A 19,848-nucleotide genomic window follows, 5' to 3' on the forward strand; every position below is an offset into this window, starting at 1 on the left:
TTCTGGCAGTCCTCCGCCAGGGGGATGGAGAAGAAAGCATCCTTTAGATCAATTATACTGTAACACTTGGTTCTTGCTGGGATTTGGGCCATGATGGAATACGGGTTGGGGACCAGGGCCACCAGGTCCATGATCTGGCTGTTGACCTTCCGCAGGTCCTGAACTGGTCTATATTCTGTGGAATCTGGTTTCTTTCCCGGCAACAGAGGCGTGTTCCACTCAGATCTGGTTATTTCCAGGACTCCCTGTTTCAGGAGTGTTTCTGACTCAGATCTGATTGCTGCATCTGGCGGCATATGGCACGGGGGTATTGGGGTTGGTTAACTATTTGGACGCCTTGCTTTAGTTCGATCCAGACCGGGGGCATTCACGACTAATCCTCCAGGACAAATCCCGCTCTCTGTCGATGATGGGGAGTGTCCTCTGGGTATTGACTGGTTGAGGAAGTAATCTCCATTCCTCCCTGAGGGGGCAGATGAGTGTCACTGGATGGTCCCCGAAGGAGGCTTTAACTTCCCCTGTTGGTTGAAATCTCAGTGTGGCCTGTAGTTTACACAGCAGGTCCCGTCTGATAAGGGGAACTGGACAATCAGGGACGTGGATAAACTGGTGGGATACCGTGGTCCCGCCTACTTGTATAGTTCGTTCTTTCTGCAGAGGGGCAGTGAGTACCTGACCTGAGGCACCCACTATAGAAGTCTCTTTCGTCGGGGGGGCCGATTGGTGCAGTCATGACAGATCGTTGGCCTCTGAGTCCAACAGGCCCCTGATTTGTTGTGTTCCCACGTGAATTTCCACCAGAGGGTCAGTGGGGACTCTTCCCTCCCAGTCTCTTCAGGCTGTATGCTCCCTTGTCGCCTCCACCGCCATCTGCCAGTGGGGATTGTCCGATCTCTTTCCTCCTCGGCCCCTTTGTGTCGGTGCAGGTCCATTTCTGTCGTTAGTATTCACTGCAGGGCTCCCGTATTTCTTTTGCCATTCTTCACAGTCTCGCTTCCAATGGCCTTCATTTTTGCAGTATGCACACGGATTCTTTCAAAGGGGAGGCCTTGTTCCCCCTCCTCTTCGCGGTCCGCCGTTGTCTCGATTCCTTCCCGTCCGATTGTCCTCGAGAGCGGCGGCTAACAGAGTCACTTTCTCCTTCATATGTCTACTTGCTTCTCTCTTTTCTCTTCCACTTCTCTATTTCCACATACCTGGTCTGCTATAGCTTTTAACTGGCTGAGGTTCATGCCCTCAAAGCCTTCGGCCTCCTGCAGCTTCTTTCGGATGTCGGGTCACTACTATTAAGTTCCTGGTTGCAGAGACGGACCCTTTTCTTCTCTTCCTGATCCCTGTTCCCATACACCTCAAAATACGATGAAAAGATCACAGTCCATCTGGAAATTGAATAGGTGACCTGCGCCTGGGGGCAAATCAGTTCTGACGATGCTGAGAAGCTGCAAAACATTGCTTCCTACATACTTGTAAGTTTGGCATTGGGGTAATTCAATAAAGTGATCCAGGGGCGCTTTAGGTGTGCAGGAGTGATGATCAAACCCTTGGAAGCCTTGTACCAATTACATTGCAAACACTAAGAACATATGGTAATAGCCAGAGCCATGACTGCTGTAACCATCCCCCACCAGTGGGAAAAGAACATAATTGCAGTATATATATATGTGTGTGGGCCCACTACTTGTCACTTGGGCCGAATCATATTTGATCTTGTTCCTGATCTTGCATAGTGGCCCCTCCTCTTGCCCACAACTTCCAATAATCCTTATCTTGCCACTGAACCAAAATTTTTAATATTACAGTCTTTGTTTGCTATGCTCTGCATATTTAACTACTACTACTAGCCAGAGAGGCAACAAGATAGCTTCTAGTAAAGCTTTAACAAGGACCCATTCTTATCATTTCTCCAGTTACTGTTAAAAAAAAATCCTCTCATTTTCCCAGAGACATTTTCAAAATAAACTGCGTCAGCAAAAGAGAGTTCATACTTTATCATGCTTTCCAATGTAACTGCCTGAGTCTTTGCATTATGTAAAACTGTGAACAAAACGCAATATCTTACTTATAATTGACACATTCGAAGTTTACCTTTTAATACTTTAAGACCTAATGAATGCAGGAAACACATCTCTACTTTAATATGGCCTAGGCAAATTGGGTGAGAAAATATAAAAGGAACATTAACAAACTAAAATATCTTAACTCTCTGGAATAACTAATGAAGGATCTTGTGCGGCAAAAGTCTGTAGGTTCTTCTTGTACAGGACTTTTCTGTAAAACAAAAAGTCTCTTCCTATTAGGGGTTAAAACAATTAAAAACAATTAAAAAATCCCTGGTTCATGTGCTTGCAATTCACAGATAGCAGCTACATATATCACAATCCTTAATTAATAATTTGAAAACCCAAACATACCAGAGAAATGTTTTAGGGGTTAAATTGTCACGCTGAGAAGCAGCCTCTGCCCAGCCAAACTAGTTAACTCTCCAGCTTCCAGTGCTCTTTGTGCATAACAATTGTAATGCATTATACTACAGCAGAAACCAGACATAAATAAAAAACAGATTGCAAGCTACACTTTCAGCCTCGCAGGCTTTTAAACCATAGGCTAACTGGCACTGTTGTTTAATTTTCCTTGTATCAATACACATTTATTAACATATATACGGAGAAATAATTCACAATCACTTTTAATAAATTTTCCTTAAGTAAAAATAGTCTTCGGTACCTTCAGCTGGAAATGCAGTGATTCTTTGTCTGATTACTGACCCTCTGCCCAGTTGCCCCCCTGTTTCAGGCGGCTCTCTGGACCTGGACACTCTCCTTGCGAACACATATGCCCAGTTGCCCCCCTGTTTCAGGCGGCTCTCTGGACCTGGACACTCTCCTTGCGAACCCACCCCCGCCCATCCTGTACAATTTGCCAAAGGATAGGTTCACAGACAGAAGAGGGAAGGGATGGCAGACTGGTAAGGGGTCCTGATCCGCCAGATACAAGAGGGTTAACATTCTGCACTGACTGGAACGAGCGGGTTTCGGAACCTGGTTCCTACTAAGCGCTTGTTCGGAGGGTGATCAGACCTCCCATCAGATTCACTGGAATCTGGCTGGCTATCCCTGGGTATGCATACTCGCCTGGTTCTGGAATCTTCACTCTGGACAGGACAGTTCCTTCTCGGACCACCAATCCCCTCGGCTCGGTCTGATGAACTCACGGCAGCCCCTGGAAGCTCCGTCACTGAAATCAGCGGTGTGCACTCACTGAACGTCCAGGTGCAAGCCGCTGGCTGTCCCACCGGGTCGATTCAAAAATACATAAGGGAAAGTGGAAATATTCCAATTCCAAGAATACCTCCAGTCTCTGCCCACTACACTACTTTTCCAGTATGAAAAAAAATATTCTGGCAGATGAGCTGAGTTGCCAGATGAATCATCATGGGGTGGTTTCTGGATCAGGGAATTCTCTTGATGGGGCGCTCCTGAGGACTATTTGCAACACCTCAACAGAAAAGTGGCTGAGGGACGGAAGACAGGGAAGGGAGTCTGTGAGGGGGAGAAAAGAGAGGGAAAGAAAAGGAGGTGAGGCATTAGAAGGTGAAAGAGGGGAAGAGAAAGACAGAGCGAAAGGTGGATGAGTGACCGGAATAAGAGGAGGTAAATGAGAGGAAAAGGGGGGGGAGGAGTGAGAGAGAGGAGTAGGGTGAGTGAGGTGAGGGAGCACAGGGTAGAGGGTGAATGAAAGGGAAGAAAGTAGAGAGTGTGAGGGGTAGGGGAGAAAGTGGAGAAGGGCACATCCCCATCCTCAGCAGAGATCCCACTGGTGAGGTTGGCAAGCAAAGCCCCTAGTAAAGAAATTAAAAAATGTATAACATAAAAATGTCAGCTTCTTCCTTAAGTCAAACAAAAGTACTGTCTCATTAGAAAAGACCACATATCATGGTTTTTGATCCGTGCCCCTTATAGACCTTAATCAGTTAACGCAATTGAAAAAAATAAGTCATATTTCCCAAATTTTTTCAAATTTGGCAATATAGCTCCTGGTGCAAGTACATAGCTTTCTCTTTCAAAATAATATTTAAAATACTAAAATGCAATCTTCCCTAACTGGTTCTCCCTGCTCATTCCAATGCAAGGCCAGGCCCTGGCCTAAATGATTTCTCCTGTTACACACACACATACACACAAAAAAAAAAACTGACTTGAATGCCTTCTACATACTGTGTATCAAAGTCTAAACTCAAAATCAGATCTGTTGGAGTATACTTTAGTGCAATTGGCACATAGAGTTCCTATGGAGAAAACAGACTGGTTTCTGTTTATCCTTGAGTTGTCAGGTTTATGTGGGGCTTGCTTCATTTGAAGCTTCGTGCCGTGTCACAGGACCTTGTGTAGTTTTAAACACAGGCTGATGAAAGCCCTGTGGGCTGAAGTACTTGATTTGGATGATCTTATTTTTGGTAGTCACATTGTCTTTAAAATGAGGGCATTCAGTACATAACAACATAAGATGCGCTCTACTGAGTCAGACCAAGGTCTATCAAGCCCAGTTTCTCTGTCACCAAGCAGAACTAAATTAGCCATGATGTGGGTGATCACAATAGGAAAACCACACACTTGGGAAACTTTTTTCAAAGTGGGTGATGTCATCCGATTGCGCTGAATGGACCTATCTCTCTTTTACTCTATTGAGCATATGTGGGAATTCCTGTGTCCATGCTGCCTTGTGAGCCTCTCAGTCTTTTTTTGTTTCTCCAAACTTCTTCATGGACATGTTCGGTCTCTCTCTCTCTGTTATTGGTACTTCATAGGTTTTCTTGCTTTTTTTCCATGAACTTGCTTTGAGCTGCCTGACTGCCTCGGCAGCCCCTCAACAGCGCTCTTCAGTGCCATAAGAAATAAAATAAACAGGAGGAATAAAGAATGTCTGGCTTCAAGAAGGCCATCTCCAATTATTTCAAGGACTGTGTATGTGGCCGCAAGATGTTCATTGCCATTGATCACAACATTTGATACGAATGCCTGGGGCCAGACCACAACTTAGCCAACTTCTATAACTGTAGCCAGATGTCACAGAGGTCCCAAAGGAATAGGGCTGCAAGATGGAAGAACTTTGCAGGTCAGAGAAAAGTTTGAGTTGAGCCTCCTTGGGTTCCCTTCATGCCAAGTTGAGCAGGAGCTCTTTGAGCAAAGCTTCAGTCATCTGCAGCACAGGCTCCAAGATCTTCTACAGTGCAGGGGTCGAGCAAGATGCAAAACATCAGGAGCAGGGATCTGTGAGCCCCTTGATGCATGCCATGTGGGATTCGTCAGTACACAAGAAGACACATCATGCATTGGAGTCAGTGAAACCGACTGCATTGCCGAAGCTTACATCAACACCAAAGCTTGCATCATTCTCAATATTCTGGCCCTTGACACCATCGACGCATCGCACCTCTGCTTCTTTATGTCAATTAGTGCATCAGGCCTCGATTCAGTCAGTGCAGTCAGCCTTGGCACTGTCGACTCTCCACCTTTCGGAGTCATTAATGCTCCGCACTACAATGCAGTTGGCACACTGGTCCATGATCCTCATCGGTGCACTTTACACACAAGGCAGGAACAACCTTTGAAGGGACCTGGAGGTGATTCTTTGCATTTACCGTCCTCCTTGTTGTTGTCCTTATCTCCATCTCACCTACTCAGTTGTGGATTTTGTTTGGATATTTTGAATGTAATATGCTCTGTTGTGCCTCTGGTTCTATGTGACCACCAGTGCAGTTAACACAGGATGCCCTTTTTGCCTTGCAGTCAGCAATTGACAAAGAGGGCACCCTTCAACCTCTCCTCTCCAGAATGGCATATTTTCTCCTTCAAGGAAAAGTTCTCACTTACACACCTCAGGAGCTCCCATCAGAAGTCCCAGTAGTGGGACCTAACCCCTGAGGAGGAATCTAGCCAGTCTGAAGCTTAGAACACCACTTCCCCTTCACCACTCAGTGCTGAGCAAGGGTCTACTGGGATTCTCTCAGACCAACCCTACCTGATCCTCCAGGTTTATTACTCTTGGCACCTGTAGTTTTTCCACAAAGGGTGATGCTCTGCACTCACCCCAAGTTTCTGGCAAAGTAGTTTTTGCTTTCATCTGAATCAAGCCATTGTTGTGCCAATGTTCCTTCCAAGACTACTTATACATAGAGAGGAGAAGGCCTTCCATTCACTGGATTACGAAAGGGCCTTGGCATATTATCTAAATAGAACTCAATCAAATTGTCAGGCTTTTCTTATGATCCTATCAAATTTGGAATTACTCTTGCCAAGCACACGTTGTCCAACTGGCTAGCAGACTGTATCGCACATTGCTACATTCTGGCTGACCTCTATCAAGAAAGGGCAATGGTTACTTCACTGGCTCACCTAAGAGCCGTGTCCATTGGGGACATCTGCAAAGCTGCAACTTGGTTATCAGCTCACATCTTCACATCCTATTACTGTCTAGACAGTCTTTCAAGAAGTGACAGTAACTTTGACCAAGCAGTTTTTGCGCACTAGTTCTTTCAGTAGATGACGCTCCATGGTGGAATCTAGTTTTTATCAGTAAGTGCTCCACTGCAACCCACAGCTTGGGCCTCCCCACATGTGATGGCTAATTCAGCCCTGCTTGTCAATAGAGATAGAAAGAAAGATTGCTTACCATAAATGTGGTTCTCCATAGACAGCATGTTTAACACCAACCCACCTCTCTGGAGTGTTGACTGCCTAGCTAAAGGTAAGATCTACAATCAACTGAGGGACTCATGAGACAGCACGTGCATGTGGGAGCTCCCAAAAGTTTGGGATTGCTGTGTGCAAGAGGATCTCTTCTGATTGGATAGAAGATTGCATATCCTTCACTTATGCTCATAAAGGTTTGAGCTTGGAAGGGCATGTCAAAGCCCCTAATATCAGTGCAAGGCTGCGACATGGAGTTCCACTCCCTCATTCATATCCCATTACTGTTAAGACCAAGGATAGGGAACCTATAGCCCATAGCTCTATCATATCTGGCCCAGTGCAAAACCTCTTCCCTGCTTTATGGTAGTATCTATGTCATGTTGAACATTGAAAGAGCTAGTAGGAAACACTATACATGAGTGCCTATAAAAATGTACAACAGATCATTGTTTGAATAAAAAGAGAAATATATCAATACAATAATGAAATGCACAAAAAAGAAGATAGTGAAGACGTGACCACCTCTTCCTTGGCTTTCTGAATACTGCCACTTTTTTTTTTTTTTTGTTACTGTTTACTTTACCACCCGTTAAAGAGGACACTAATGGTATCCAGGACAAAATCTATCTGCTCTTAATGTAATAATAAATCATTTGGTCTTCAGCCACTTGATGTTTTTATTTATGACTGAAGCAGCAAATAATCTAATTTCATCCTGTATTTTATGTTGTTAACATAGTCTCTGTGAGGACGGTGAGTACAAGATTCACCCAGCAAGGCTTCATGAGGGAGACCTTGACCAGGATGCTATCAGGATGAGGATCAAATTGTGATCAAGCAGTCTGAAATATGACTTGTCTGAATTATTGTAATATTTGGTATCATTAACATTTATATTCTGAATTTTGGAAAATGCATCTCCTTTAAAACCCTACTGTCTGCACTCTTTCTGGCCACACCTGAAGCACAGGTGGCTAGAAACCATGCACTACATGAAAATGTAATCCTGCTGGGGCGCATAAAATGATAGAGGGTCTGAAGCCTATTTGTGAGCTGAGCATCAGTCTCTATATGGGTTCGAAAGTAAAAATGATTGAGCAGATGGTGCAGTGAACCTGGCTCAGAGGCGTGCTGGACAGGAACTAACATCTTCTACAACTGAGAATGGCCCTATGTCAAACCCACGCCGTGGGGAAGAAAGGAGGGGTCTCGCTCCATGGGGTATCTTCAAATAAAACTTTTTCTAGGGTTAACAGCAGTCAGAGTAAAACTCACAGGGTTCTGATAGCAATAGTAGAAGCAACACACGTCCTCCAAGAATCCCTCTTAGCATAGGGACTAACCTGTTGTCCATTCTTTTCAGAAAAATAGCTTCAGTACTTGCAAATCCTTTTATGCCATCTTTCCTGATTACAGGAAGGAGTTCACCACACTTAGAGGTAGATTTTAATAAAGTACGCCCGCCCGTACTTTTGTTCACGCACCAGGCGCGAACAAGAGTACGCCGGATTTTAATAGATACGTGCGTGGCCGCGCGTATCCTTTAAAATCCGGGGTCGGCGCGTGCAAGGCTATGCAAAATCGGCAGCCTGCACACCGAGCCGCGCAGCCTGCCTCAGTTCCCTCCGAGGCCGCTCCGATATCAGAGCGGCCTTGGAGGGAACTTTCCTTCCACCCCCTCACCTTCCCCTCACCTCACCTTCCTTACCTAACCCACCCTCCAGCCCTCTCTAAACCCCCCCTACCTTTGTTGGCAAAGTTACGTCTGCCGGGCCGGCCGCCGGCGCGTGATTCCCCAGCCTGGGAGCAGTTTTGGAAGCCTCGGCCATGCCCCCAAAACGCCCCCGGGCTGGAACCATGCCCATGGCCCCGCCCCCGGATGACACGCAGCCACGACACGCCCCCCTCTAGGAAAGCCCTGGGACTTACGTGCGTCCCGGGGCTTGCGCGCGCCGCTGAGCCTATTCAACATAGGCTCGGCGCGCGCAGGGGGAGCTTGGGGCAGGTTTTCGGGGGGTACGCGCGTATCCCTTTGAAAATCTGCCCCTTAAAATCCATGATTCCTCCCAGGTGGCTCAGCAGGAGTAGATTCTGCATCTCCTGGAGCTATGGCCCTGCTGGACACTGGCCGCTAGCTGCAAGAAATAATCCCCAATGCACCAGCTTATATTGAACCAAGGCACACTCGCCGTAGAGATTTTCCCACGCAATATTGCTTCAAGAGCTATACCAACCCCTTAATGGACCTCTGTCATAATGATACAGCATTCAACCCTAAAGTAGAGGGCCAAGTGTGTTCCCCCACAATTTCTCCAAGGACCTAGTTCTATTGACCAGGACTTATTTTAGGACTCTGTCACAGCAGTTTGGTGGTATTTCTTTTATTATTATTATTATTATTATTATTATTATTTAAACCCTTTTAGGACAAATGTCAGCACACACAGTTCTGAACCTACAGACTTTCTCTCACACACACACACACACACACACACACAAAGGGAAACAGTGAAATAAGAACAGCAAAACACAAAGCCTGAAATAGACACTGACACAAGGAAGAAATGCAGAATATGTGGAGAGGGGAGGAGGTGGCTAAGTGGACATAGAGAATGGGAGTTTCAGAAAGCAAACAGAAATCCAGGAAGGAAGAGCTAGAGGGAAAGTGAGGAACACCCAGAAGCTCAGAAATACATTGGAGGACAGTGAGACTGAAGGAGGAATAAGCTAGAGAGAGAGAGGGGAGTAGACTCCTTGGGCCTCTTTCTGTCTGAGGAGTCCTATACAGGGATGGAGAAGACAGTGCTGGGTGGGGCACCTCCCCAAAGCCAAATCAAAGGATCTATCCCTGCTGTTCCTGGCCCGGTGAGTGTTCCTCTGCTGCTGGCAAACATCTGTATGGTCTATATTGTTTGGATGTGATATACTGAAGAATGTGTTTTGCATAGGAAGTAAAGGAAAGTTTAGCTGCTGGTTGAGCTGGAATTTCTGTGCCAGAAAGTGTATAAAAAATAGTTTTAGATCTAAAATAATTCAAGAGTCTAACTGAAGATAATTGTATACAATGAAGTTTCTAAGATTTTTATGTAATTTAAAAATGTTTAATTCTTGAGTGAATTAAAGCAACAATATAAAGTGAATTTCTCAAACTAGGAATTTGCTTGTTTCCTTACTTTGATGCTGCTCCCTTTGGTCTTATTTGTAGGTTTCCTTTCAATTTTTCTCATGGTTTTTATTTATTCTTGTTCAGAGCAAAAATGTGTACTTTTTCATCATGGGCACGCCTGTAGTTTTAAATATCTTTCCCTGAATTTACCCTTCAGGTGTCTGAGCTGTATTATTCTGTACTCCTGGGGGGGGAATCCTGTGCACAGTATTTTAAAATTCTGCATACTTTATTTGTCCAAATGACAATATAATCACTTTGATAACTTTTTTTTTCCTGTATTGCATTTTTAATTATTACTCAAAGATGAGGAATTTTAATATTTTGTGTGTGCAGAATTGGCCCATGTCTGACACCACTTGGGCTTTCTCCATCCCCCGTTTGAACCCCTCCTGAGGCTTGCTGCCCCAGCTCTTGCTCTGCCACTCACAGGTTCAACCCATCTCCTCCACTAGTTCTCTCCCATCCAGGCTCTACCCTCTGCACCTCTCTCCCCTAACCTTCTTTTTGATCCCCTGCCCTGGCTTGATCTCTGTCTCTCTCTCGCTTGTTCTTTGTTCCAGGCTCCATCTACACTGTTCCCTCTTCCATTATGGACCATTGTCAATGCTGGTGCTGCAGCCTACTCTGTCTTCCAACCCATATGGCTGATGCTTCTACTTCCTCCTTCTGGCTGCATGGGCTGCCGTTGCTGTATTCTGATTGTCCTGACAAATTCTTTGGGGCAACGCAGAATTCTATACAAATTCTGCATTGCACAGAATTCCCCAGGAGTAAGATTTGTGCATGTTTCACTACAAAGCCTACATGGGGTTCTGAGGAAGAGCTTCTCTTCAGCTGCCTCATGCTATATTCTGTTTTACATGTATTTGTGTGCTCTTTGAATTGGATGTGTATGAAAATCAGCACAGCAATGTCCCATTCCGTATGATTCATAATTGTGGCAAGGGCTGAGCAGGAAAAACTTTCCAATATTGAAAATATTTTCTCAGGCATTAGATAGAAATCAAGAACATAAAAACAAATCTTTCAAATTAGAATGTCACACGTTTCTGCAGTTTTGAATGCGGTGTAGAGCCTGATCCCTGTAGCATTTTTCATGCATCCTTTTGTGATGGGTCCACATTGCCATTTCCCATTTTTATTTTCGGTTCATCATGAGTCCCTTTTTCCACTTCTCTCATTTGTGCTAGATTGCAGAAGAGGTGCTTCACTGCAACATGAGCCAGAAGCTTCAACAATTAGATGGAAAGTCAGAGCTTTACTTTTCTTTTGGAGTCATAGCAGATATTCAGTATGCGGACATTGAGAACCGACTGAACCATTGGGGGACAAGAATGAGATACTACAGAGACAGCCTGAGGCTCCTCCAGAGTGCCATAGAAGAGTGGAAGGAGGAAGTCCCTTGTCCCAGTTTTATACTTCAGCTTGGTGATATCATCGATTGCTTGAATCAGTATCGCAGCACAACAAAGACATCATTAAAGAGTGTTCTGAAGGAAATTGGAAAAATCAAAGTCCCATTCCACCATGTTTGGGGAAACCATGAGCTTGCCAACTTCACTAGAAGGTTTTTGACATACTCTGCGCTTAACACAAAACATTTAGAAGATAAAGACCTGGAGGCCTTTGCAAGTTGCGGAGTTAGCTGTTGTGGAGATGCTGAGCCCCAGCAATTTTACGCCTATCATTTTAGTCCTTTCTCCAAATTTCGGTTTATTATGGTTGATACCTATGATCTAAATGTCCTTGAGAAAGATGTATCCAGCGCCAGATGTGAGGAAACGAAGATGTTTCTACGTGAAAATGCAATCAGCAATCCCAATAAAAGTCAAGGTATGATGTTTTGAGATTATTTTATGTTTGATAGTTTAGCAACACTACAGCAGTGAGTACTTCTGTTATGCAGTAACAGACAAATAGAATAACTTGTCCAGGATCACATAAACACTAGACCCCAGGTGCTATCCTGCTTCTCACTCCCATGTTTTTATGTGTTATTTCACAATAGAGAGGCAAAAGACTGGGGATCCAGCAGACTTGCACGATTGATTGCAAGACCAAATGTTTAAAGTTGCTGTGTCACTAAAACTCTGACTTAAGATACACTTCATGTGCTACTTCCTTCAGCTAGATTCAGGACCATAGTTAGTTGCCTATGCTAGTATCAGCATAGGCATCTAACTGGTATACATTTGCAGAGAATACCTCATTTTGGTTGAAAAATGGCCATTACTTGTCTCTTCCTGCAAAAAAACTCCATCCACTCAAGCGTGTCATAGGAGTTTGACATGTCACAAAACACCGCCCTTGGTATTTAACAGTTTATTTATTTAACATTTTTTATAGACTGACATTCACAGAACATGAATGTAGCATAAAAGGCTTCACAGGGAACTGAAATTTAAAACAAGTTAGAACTAAATTTAAAACAGTAATTGTGATAAAGAATGACTAAATATTTACAGTATAAACAGGTACAGCAATGGAGGAGAAGGCATTTCAGAGGTAGGGGTTAGGTTTGGAGGAGACGTGTGCAGTGGTGGGTCAGGGGAGGAGGAAGTTTGATATGGAAGCATTTCTTCAAAAAGCTTAATATAGTGAAAAGGATGGGAAGTTACGAGGAGCGGAGATAGGTGGAAGGATGTATTGCGAGCAGGGGGTTAGAGAGAGAAATTCAGGTATATGCCTGCTTGAATAGCCAGGTCTTTAGTTTCTGTTTACATTTTTTTGGGCAGAGTTCTTGGCGTATCTCGGCAGGCATGGTACTCCATAGTGCAGGTCCTGCAATAGAAAGTGCACGATCTTTGGTGGTAGAGAGGTTAGTGAGTTTGGGTGACGGAGTGTGTAGTGTTGCCAGGTATTGATTTCTGGTAGGTCTTGTGGAGGTGCGAAATAGTAAGGAGTCATTGAACCATTGCATATTATGGTTGGGGAGGGATTTATGTATGATGGTAAAGGTCTTGTATAGGATCCGGGATGAGATTGGAAGCCAGTGCAGTTCCTTGAGGACAGGGGAGATATGTTCATTTTTGCAGGTACTAGTGAGGATGCGAGCAGTAGCATTTGGAGGGGGTGGATTGTGTTTTTGGGTAGGCCTATGAGGAGGGTGTTACAATAATCAATTTTCGAAAAGATGGTAGCTTAGAGTACTATATGGAAATCGTTGAGGTGTAAAAGGGGTTTTAATTTTTTTAGGGTGGGAAGTTTGAAGAAGCACTCTTTTAGTGTGGAGTTAATACATTTTTTTTAGATTCATTTGGTTGTCTAGTGTAACGCCTAGGTTGCGTACATGTGAAAAGGAAATTGTGGGTGGGGGAGTATGGGGGGGAGATTGATAATGACGTTTTGTGGAGAGATGGTCGAGTTCTGTTTTAGTTGGGCAAGGTTTTAGAGGGCAAGGTTTTAGAGGGCAAGGTTTTAGAGGGCAAGGTTGATGTTAGTGAGTAGATTGTTGATTGAGAGGAGGGCAGTTTCCCATGTATTAATGGCATTGGGTAGGGTGTCAGTCACAGGTATGAGGATTTGTACGTCATCCGCATATATAAAATGCGGAAGACCAAGTTCAGAGAGGAGGTGACAGGGGTAGTAGGTATATGTTGAATAAGGTGGATGACAAAGAGGAGCCTTGCGGGATACCTTGTGTCGGGGTGATTGCTTTAGACTCACAGTTTCGTATTTTAACTTTGTATTGCCTATTGTATTGCATAGCTGCATTGTATTTTGGTGATTTTAGTTCCCTGGAAGAATCCTTCAGTTACTCTCAACCTATCTAAGTTCAACACAAGGACATCAAATGTTCACTTTGATTACCATTTAATTCAATTTTGTATAATTAGTTGACTCTCTTGACAATGTTATTTAATGTTGCATAATTGTTCATTGTTTTATGTAATGCCTTTTTAGCAAGTTTCTTCTTGTTCTATGTAAACCGGTTTGATTTGCATCTAATGTAGGAAGATCGGTATATAAAAACCAAAAATAAATAAATAAATAAATATTGCTAAGGTAAGATTTGAACCAGCGAAGAGGGACTCCAGATATGCCGAGACGTTCAAGTAGAATGTTGTGGCTGATGGTGTCAAAGGCGGAGGATGTGTCTAGTAGGCAGTTGGCTGCCTAAATGAAGATTAATATTCTGCCACTTCCTGATCATTCCTACACTGTTCCCTAAATCAGTAACTGCCCCAGCCCTCCACTTACCAGCCCTAAACAGCCACCTATATGTTGCCTGTTCCCCTAATCAGTAGCATCCTCACCCTGGTCGCATGATGTCACTTTTCTCTTTAGTGCTTTGGTTCTGTATATCACCACCTCCTGCCTGGTATTGCTGCCTTGCTGTTGAACCTGCAACTCCTTTTATCTGTGAGAGAGGCCTGATGCTTCAGTCTCTGTTGTTTTCATTTCTGTCTATCTCCTTACTCCTTTTTCTTCCTACAGCCTCATGCTGCAACCTACTGTATATGAAAAGGGCAGGTTGCAGCTCCTGAGCGAAAAAAGCAAGCATGAACACAGGTGCTGCCCTGGGCTCCCTGTCACCTAACAGCTGCCAGCCTCAGCCGTTCAAGCAGAAGGAACAGAGCAGGAAAATGAATGCAATTAGCCTGCTGTAGATCAGGAGTAGAAGACCTCATATTTTTATCTTTAACTAGCTTCTGTGAGATGTATAAAAAAAATTATTCAAATTTTTTTAGGGTATTGTACCAAGGAAATAAATTGAGCTACTAACAAACTAAAATATAATCATTTTACCCAGAAGGGTTTTGTATGCTTGAAAAAAATGATTACAAAAATAAATAGTTATAAGAAATGATGTTCCTTAAATCCAAAACTGCTTTTATAACAATTCCATATGAGGGTGAAAATGCTACTTCCCTGTATTTATGAGAGAGCTTTCCTTGTCCTTGAAGGTATCGCTGTTTTGGTACCATCATCCTGTTTCGGTGGACAATTTTCAGGTATAGTACTTTTTGTTACATATAGAGCGGAACTGTCCCAAAGAAAACTTTTTCAATACAGCATGGATCCCATCTCAACTTGTAGAGCAATTTATTTCCTTAATATGTTTCCCTAAAAATGTTTTAAATCTTTTTTTTGTCCATGTCACAGCAATTTGTTACATATATAAAAGAATTAGGTCGCCACTCCTGGTTTGTGGTTTACATTATTGTGATGGCCTTTCTGCCTTTTTCTATTTTTTGGACAATGCTACTGTCCGACTAGAATGACATTCTGATCCATTTTAAATAAATGTGTTTTCCCTGTACGAACCCGGATCAGTCCAGACTCCTGGGTTTTGCCTCCCCAACAGCAGATGGAGACAGAGAAAGCTGTGCCAGACTCTGCCATATATACCCGGGTGCCACCCACAGTCTGCCAGTATTTCTCTGTCTCCAGCAGATGGTGGGGTTGCCAAACTCACAGTCTGAGATAGTGTACTTAGTAGTTAGGTGTTTTCCTTTTGTTACTGCTGTTTAATGGTATAAAGATTTTTAGTTTAAAAAAAAAAAAAAGTAGTTTTAACAGATTAGTTAGAATTTCCTTGTGGGCTCCGAAGCTTACCGGTATGGACATCTCGGCCTCCCAGGGGGTCGGCAAGTTCTGAGGGGACTATCCCCCTGGTGTGAGGTGGCTGCGGCAGGGGCTGAGAGCCCTTCTTTGCCTAGTGCAGCAGACGCTGGGGTGATACCGGGGAGCCCGGATCACTCACCCCAGCATCACCGGCCAAGGATCTTCTTGGCAGACCTGCAAGTTATTTAAAAAAAAAAGTAAAAGTATTTCTTCTTTGCTCTCCATTGTATCTGTGCTGCGGCTGTCTGCACACTGTTGTTAGTCGCACGTTGTTTTTCTTTTTTTCCTCTTGCTATCTGTCTTGCGATGCCGCGTGGAACGGCTTGCTGCGTGTGCGGCTCCGATCGGGCTCGTTTGGCCCGAGATGGGCTTTGTTCCTCCTGTCTCCCCGGCGGCGAGGGTTCGTCAGCGGGGGCCGGGCGGCTTGTTTTCGGCAGGCGGGCGGTGTTGCTAGCAGTAGGGGAGCTCCCCCTTCCTCTGCTTTCTTCCTTCCCGCTGAGCGCGGGAAATGGCATCATTTTAGGTGCCTTTTCGACGGCGACTCAGGTTGTGGCGGGGGAGGGGAATCTCCTGCCGCAGTTTTCTCCTCAGCAACTGGCTCGTAGGCCGTGTTCTCGAGCGCAGGCACAGTCCTCGACACAGGGAGATGCCCCGGATACCGATTCCATTGATTCAGACTGCTCTTTTTCATCAGAATTTGTTTTGGTCATGCATAAAGCCTTTAAGGCACGGAGGGCCAGCAAAAAACACGCTATTCCAGTTCTGGAGCCCTCAGATTCGCCATCTCCTTCTCCTGCGCCCCAGAAGAGGGTTGCGGTGCAGGGGTCCGCGGGGGCCCCTAAGGGGAAGCGTCCCTTGCGAACTAGGGTGCTGCAAGTGGATACGGACACTTCTTTGGTGTTGCGTTCGTGCCTGCTCTTCGCCCTTGCTCCACCCTCTCTACCTTGGTGGCGACTCCCTCCAGGTCTAATGGATGGCTTGCTGCCGCGGCGTCTCCATGCCACATCTATCTGCGTCCCTGGACCGGCCTGACGCTGCAGATCCGCCATGTTCCTGATGACGTAAGGGCGCGCGCGCGCTCTGGAGTTTGTACCAGAAAGGGCGCGAACCTCGGGGGCGTTCCCCCGTAGTGACGTCATCCACTTCCAACTTAAAAGGTCTTCGTTTACGCTTACAATTCGAGTTAGCAAGGACTACGAATCAGACTTGTTCTAGGATTACGAATTCGTCCAAGCTACTCTGCCTCCTCGGACTTACCAGAGGTACCCGCTCCTCGGGGGCCTCGCTCTCTTCTTCTATTTCAGATTGCAGATAGGAACCTTTACTCGCTCCTTGAGGGCCTATGTTCCTGAAACTATTGAAGACCCTCTACTGCCTAGAAGCTATTACAGATACAGACATTTGTGAGTTGCCATCGTGCTCTCAGAGCTGTCCCTGGAACCAGGTACTCGCTCCTCGAGGGCCTAACTCTTTCCAACTACTGAGCCTTCTAATGATCTAAGTGAGTATATCCTCTACTATTGGTTATGTATCTAGCCTACCCTGTCTACTCACTATCTATAGTCTCTCTCTACAGCTCAGCAAACCCAGAGATTGCAGTTCCAGTATTTGAGAGACTTCAGCCCTGCCGGACGCATCAGCTCACTACTGCCACCTCTGGTGGTTCTACTACCTGTCTAATAAAGTACTGTCTGTGTCTGTCTCCATACCTCAGCCTAGCCGGTGGTCCCTCTCAGGATATCCTCCTAAGGGCGCTGTCATCTGCCATCGGCCCAAGGATTCACCAACTTACATTAAGTGCTCTTCCTCCCAATTAAGGAGCCATATCATAACAGATTGCCATTCTGTGGGGAGCAAACCCACAACAGACTACTAACTCTGCCTACGGAGTACACAGATTGCTAGCTCCTCCCCTCTGGAGGAGCAAACCCTGAACATTCGGACACTGCAGATCCAGATGAACAGGATTTGCAGACCCAACCCCCGTGGGGGGTAGAAGGGGATGGGGACCAGCAGCAGAGCGCTGCACGTGGTTCTCAGAGCATCGAAGGCGATGATCCGAAGGTTGTGCGTTTATTCAGAAAGGAGGAGTTGCTTCCTCTTATACCCCCCATTTTGAAAGAACTGGGAATAGACGCTCCTCAGGAAGAAGCACGCTTGGGATCGATTGATCCAGTGTTATTGGGCCTGAGGTGTCCGGCTGCTACTTTTCCATTTCATTTTTCTGTCACGGATCTACTGTTTCGCGAATGGGACACCCCAGATTTGGGGTTGAAGGTCACGAAAGCGATGGACAAGCTTTATCCACTTCCTGAGGAGGCGTTGGAGATGCTCTGGGTTCCCAAGGTGGACGCCGCAGTTTCAACGGTAACAAAAAGGACCACGATTCCAGTTACAGGGGCAACAGCCCTGAAGGATCTCCAGGATCCTAAGTTGGAATTGCTTCTTAAGAAGATTTTTTAGGTCTCTGCACTTGGTGTCCGTGCAGCAATGTGTAGCAATTTTGGGTTGAGAGCTGATCTTCGATGGGTGCAGCAACTACTTGCGAATGAAGCTCTATCGGAAGAGGAATCGCTGCAAGCTGGCCGCCTGGAATCGGTGGTGGCCTATAGTGCTGATGCTATGCATGATCTACTGCGCATGTTGGCCAGGTTGATGGTGTCCGCGGTTTCGGCCCATAGGTTATTATGTTACAAAACTGGTCAGCAGATGCTTCCTCGAAGTCTCGTCTGGGCTCCTTGCCCTTTAAGGGCAAGTTATTATTTGGAAAAGAACTGGAGGATATGATTCAGTTTTTGGGGAAGAATAAGTCGTATCGTTTGCCAGAGGACAGGCCACGGTCCAGGGGGGCTTTTTCCTCTCGTTCCCGGTTTCGAGGAAGTCTGCGTTCTCGGACACCTAGGGTGGCCACGGCCGCCTTCCGGCAGAATTCTAACAGGCAACAGGCGTGGTCTCAGTCCTTTCGTGGTAGGCGATTTGGCAGGCCAAATTCCGCTCAGTCCACGCCAGTCAGTAAGTCCCCGCAATGATGGGCGGCCGCTCCATTCCTCGGTTCCGATGGTAGGATGCAGATTGTCCCTGTTTTACGAGGAATGGGCCAAAGTCACAACAGATCAGTGGGTGCTCTCTGTGATAAGACACGATTACGCGTTAGATTTTGTCCGCCAGCCTCGCCCTCAGTTTCTGGTCTCCCCATGCATGTACGCCTCAAAGCTTCGGGCTGTAAAACAGACGCTGCAGCGTCTGCTCGACCTAGGAGCTGTTATACTGGTTCCTCCAGTGGATCAACGAAGAGGTCACTACTCCATTTACTTCGTCGTGCCAAAGAAAGAAGGATCCTTCAGGCCCATTCTCGACTTAAAGTGCGTCAACCGGTGCCTGCGGATCCCACGCTTCCGGATGGAGACGTTGAGATCCGTGCTTCCCTCAGTGAGGTCGGGGGAATTTCTCGCTTCTTTGGATCTGACGGAGGCATAGCTGCATATCGGGATCCGACCAGATCATCAGCAGTTCCTGAGATTTTCCATCCTGGGGCGCCATTACCAGTTTCAGGCTTTACCTTTCAGTCTTGCTACGGCACCCCGGACGTTCACCAAGGTCATGGTGGCGGTAGCGGCTCAGTTGCACAGAGAGGGCTGGTTGGTCCACCCATACCTGGACGATTGTTGATTCGGGCGAAGTCTGAAAGACTGTCAGGCCGCAGTGCAGCGAGTGCTGCAAGTACTGAAGAATCTAGGTTGGGTGGTCAACTTCGCCAAGAGTCATCTTACACCTTCCCAGTCGTTGGTGTTTTTGGGTGCGCTGTTTGACACCCGACAGGGGAGAGTTTTCTTAACACCCGACCGCATTTCCAAGTTGCAGGGTCAGGTACGCCGATTACTGTACAAGTGATCGCCAATAGTCTGGGACTACTTACAAGTCCTGGGGCCCATGACTTCTTCCATAGAGTTGGTTCCATGGGCCTTCGCACATATGCGCCCCTTACAATCAGCTTTACTCTCCTCCTGGAATCCGGTTTCCGAGCAGTTCCACCTGCAATTGCCTCTGACAGAGGCCGCTCGCTGCAGTCTGGATTGGTGGCTCATTTCGGACAATTTGAACCGGGGGGTTCCCTTGGTTTTACCGGATTGGTCGGTGATAACTACGGATGCCAGCCTGTCAGGCTGGGGAGCAGTTTGTCTCCGACAATCAGTACAGGGCTGCTGGTCCTCGACAGAATCTCTGTGGTCCATCAATCGTCTGGAAACCAGAGCGGTTCGTCTGGCATTGTTGGCTTTAGCTCCGCTAGTCAAGGGGAAGGCTGTCAGGGTACTGACTGACAATGCGACCACGGTCGCATACATCAGTTGCCAAGGAGGGACGAGAAGTCAGCCAGTAGCGTTAGAAGCTCGGTGGTTAATCGAATGGGTGGAACAGAATCTT

The 19,848-nt window shown here is 45.9% G+C and overlaps 1 protein-coding gene across 4 annotated transcripts in view; it reads left to right on the forward strand.

Moving 5' to 3' along the window:
- ADPRM (ADP-ribose/CDP-alcohol diphosphatase, manganese dependent) overlaps positions 1-19,848 on the forward strand; it is a 58,693-nt gene that overhangs the window by 21,346 nt on the left and 17,499 nt on the right. For 3 of the 4 annotated variants that reach the window (XM_029600244.1, XM_029600243.1, XM_029600245.1), the window contains one exon: positions 11,049-11,691. In XM_029600244.1, coding sequence (XP_029456104.1) covers positions 11,076-11,691 — 616 coding nt within the window. In that variant the 5' untranslated portion in view covers positions 11,049-11,075. Of the gene's footprint in view, positions 1-9,319; positions 9,555-11,048; positions 11,692-19,848 lie in introns of those variants that run through there. The other variant, XM_029600242.1, reaches the window with a different exon arrangement.

The sequence above is a fragment of the Rhinatrema bivittatum genome, chromosome 4 (assembly GCF_901001135.1).
Source record: "Rhinatrema bivittatum chromosome 4, aRhiBiv1.1, whole genome shotgun sequence".
In the NCBI taxonomy this organism is placed as follows: Eukaryota; Metazoa; Chordata; class Amphibia; order Gymnophiona; family Rhinatrematidae; genus Rhinatrema; species Rhinatrema bivittatum.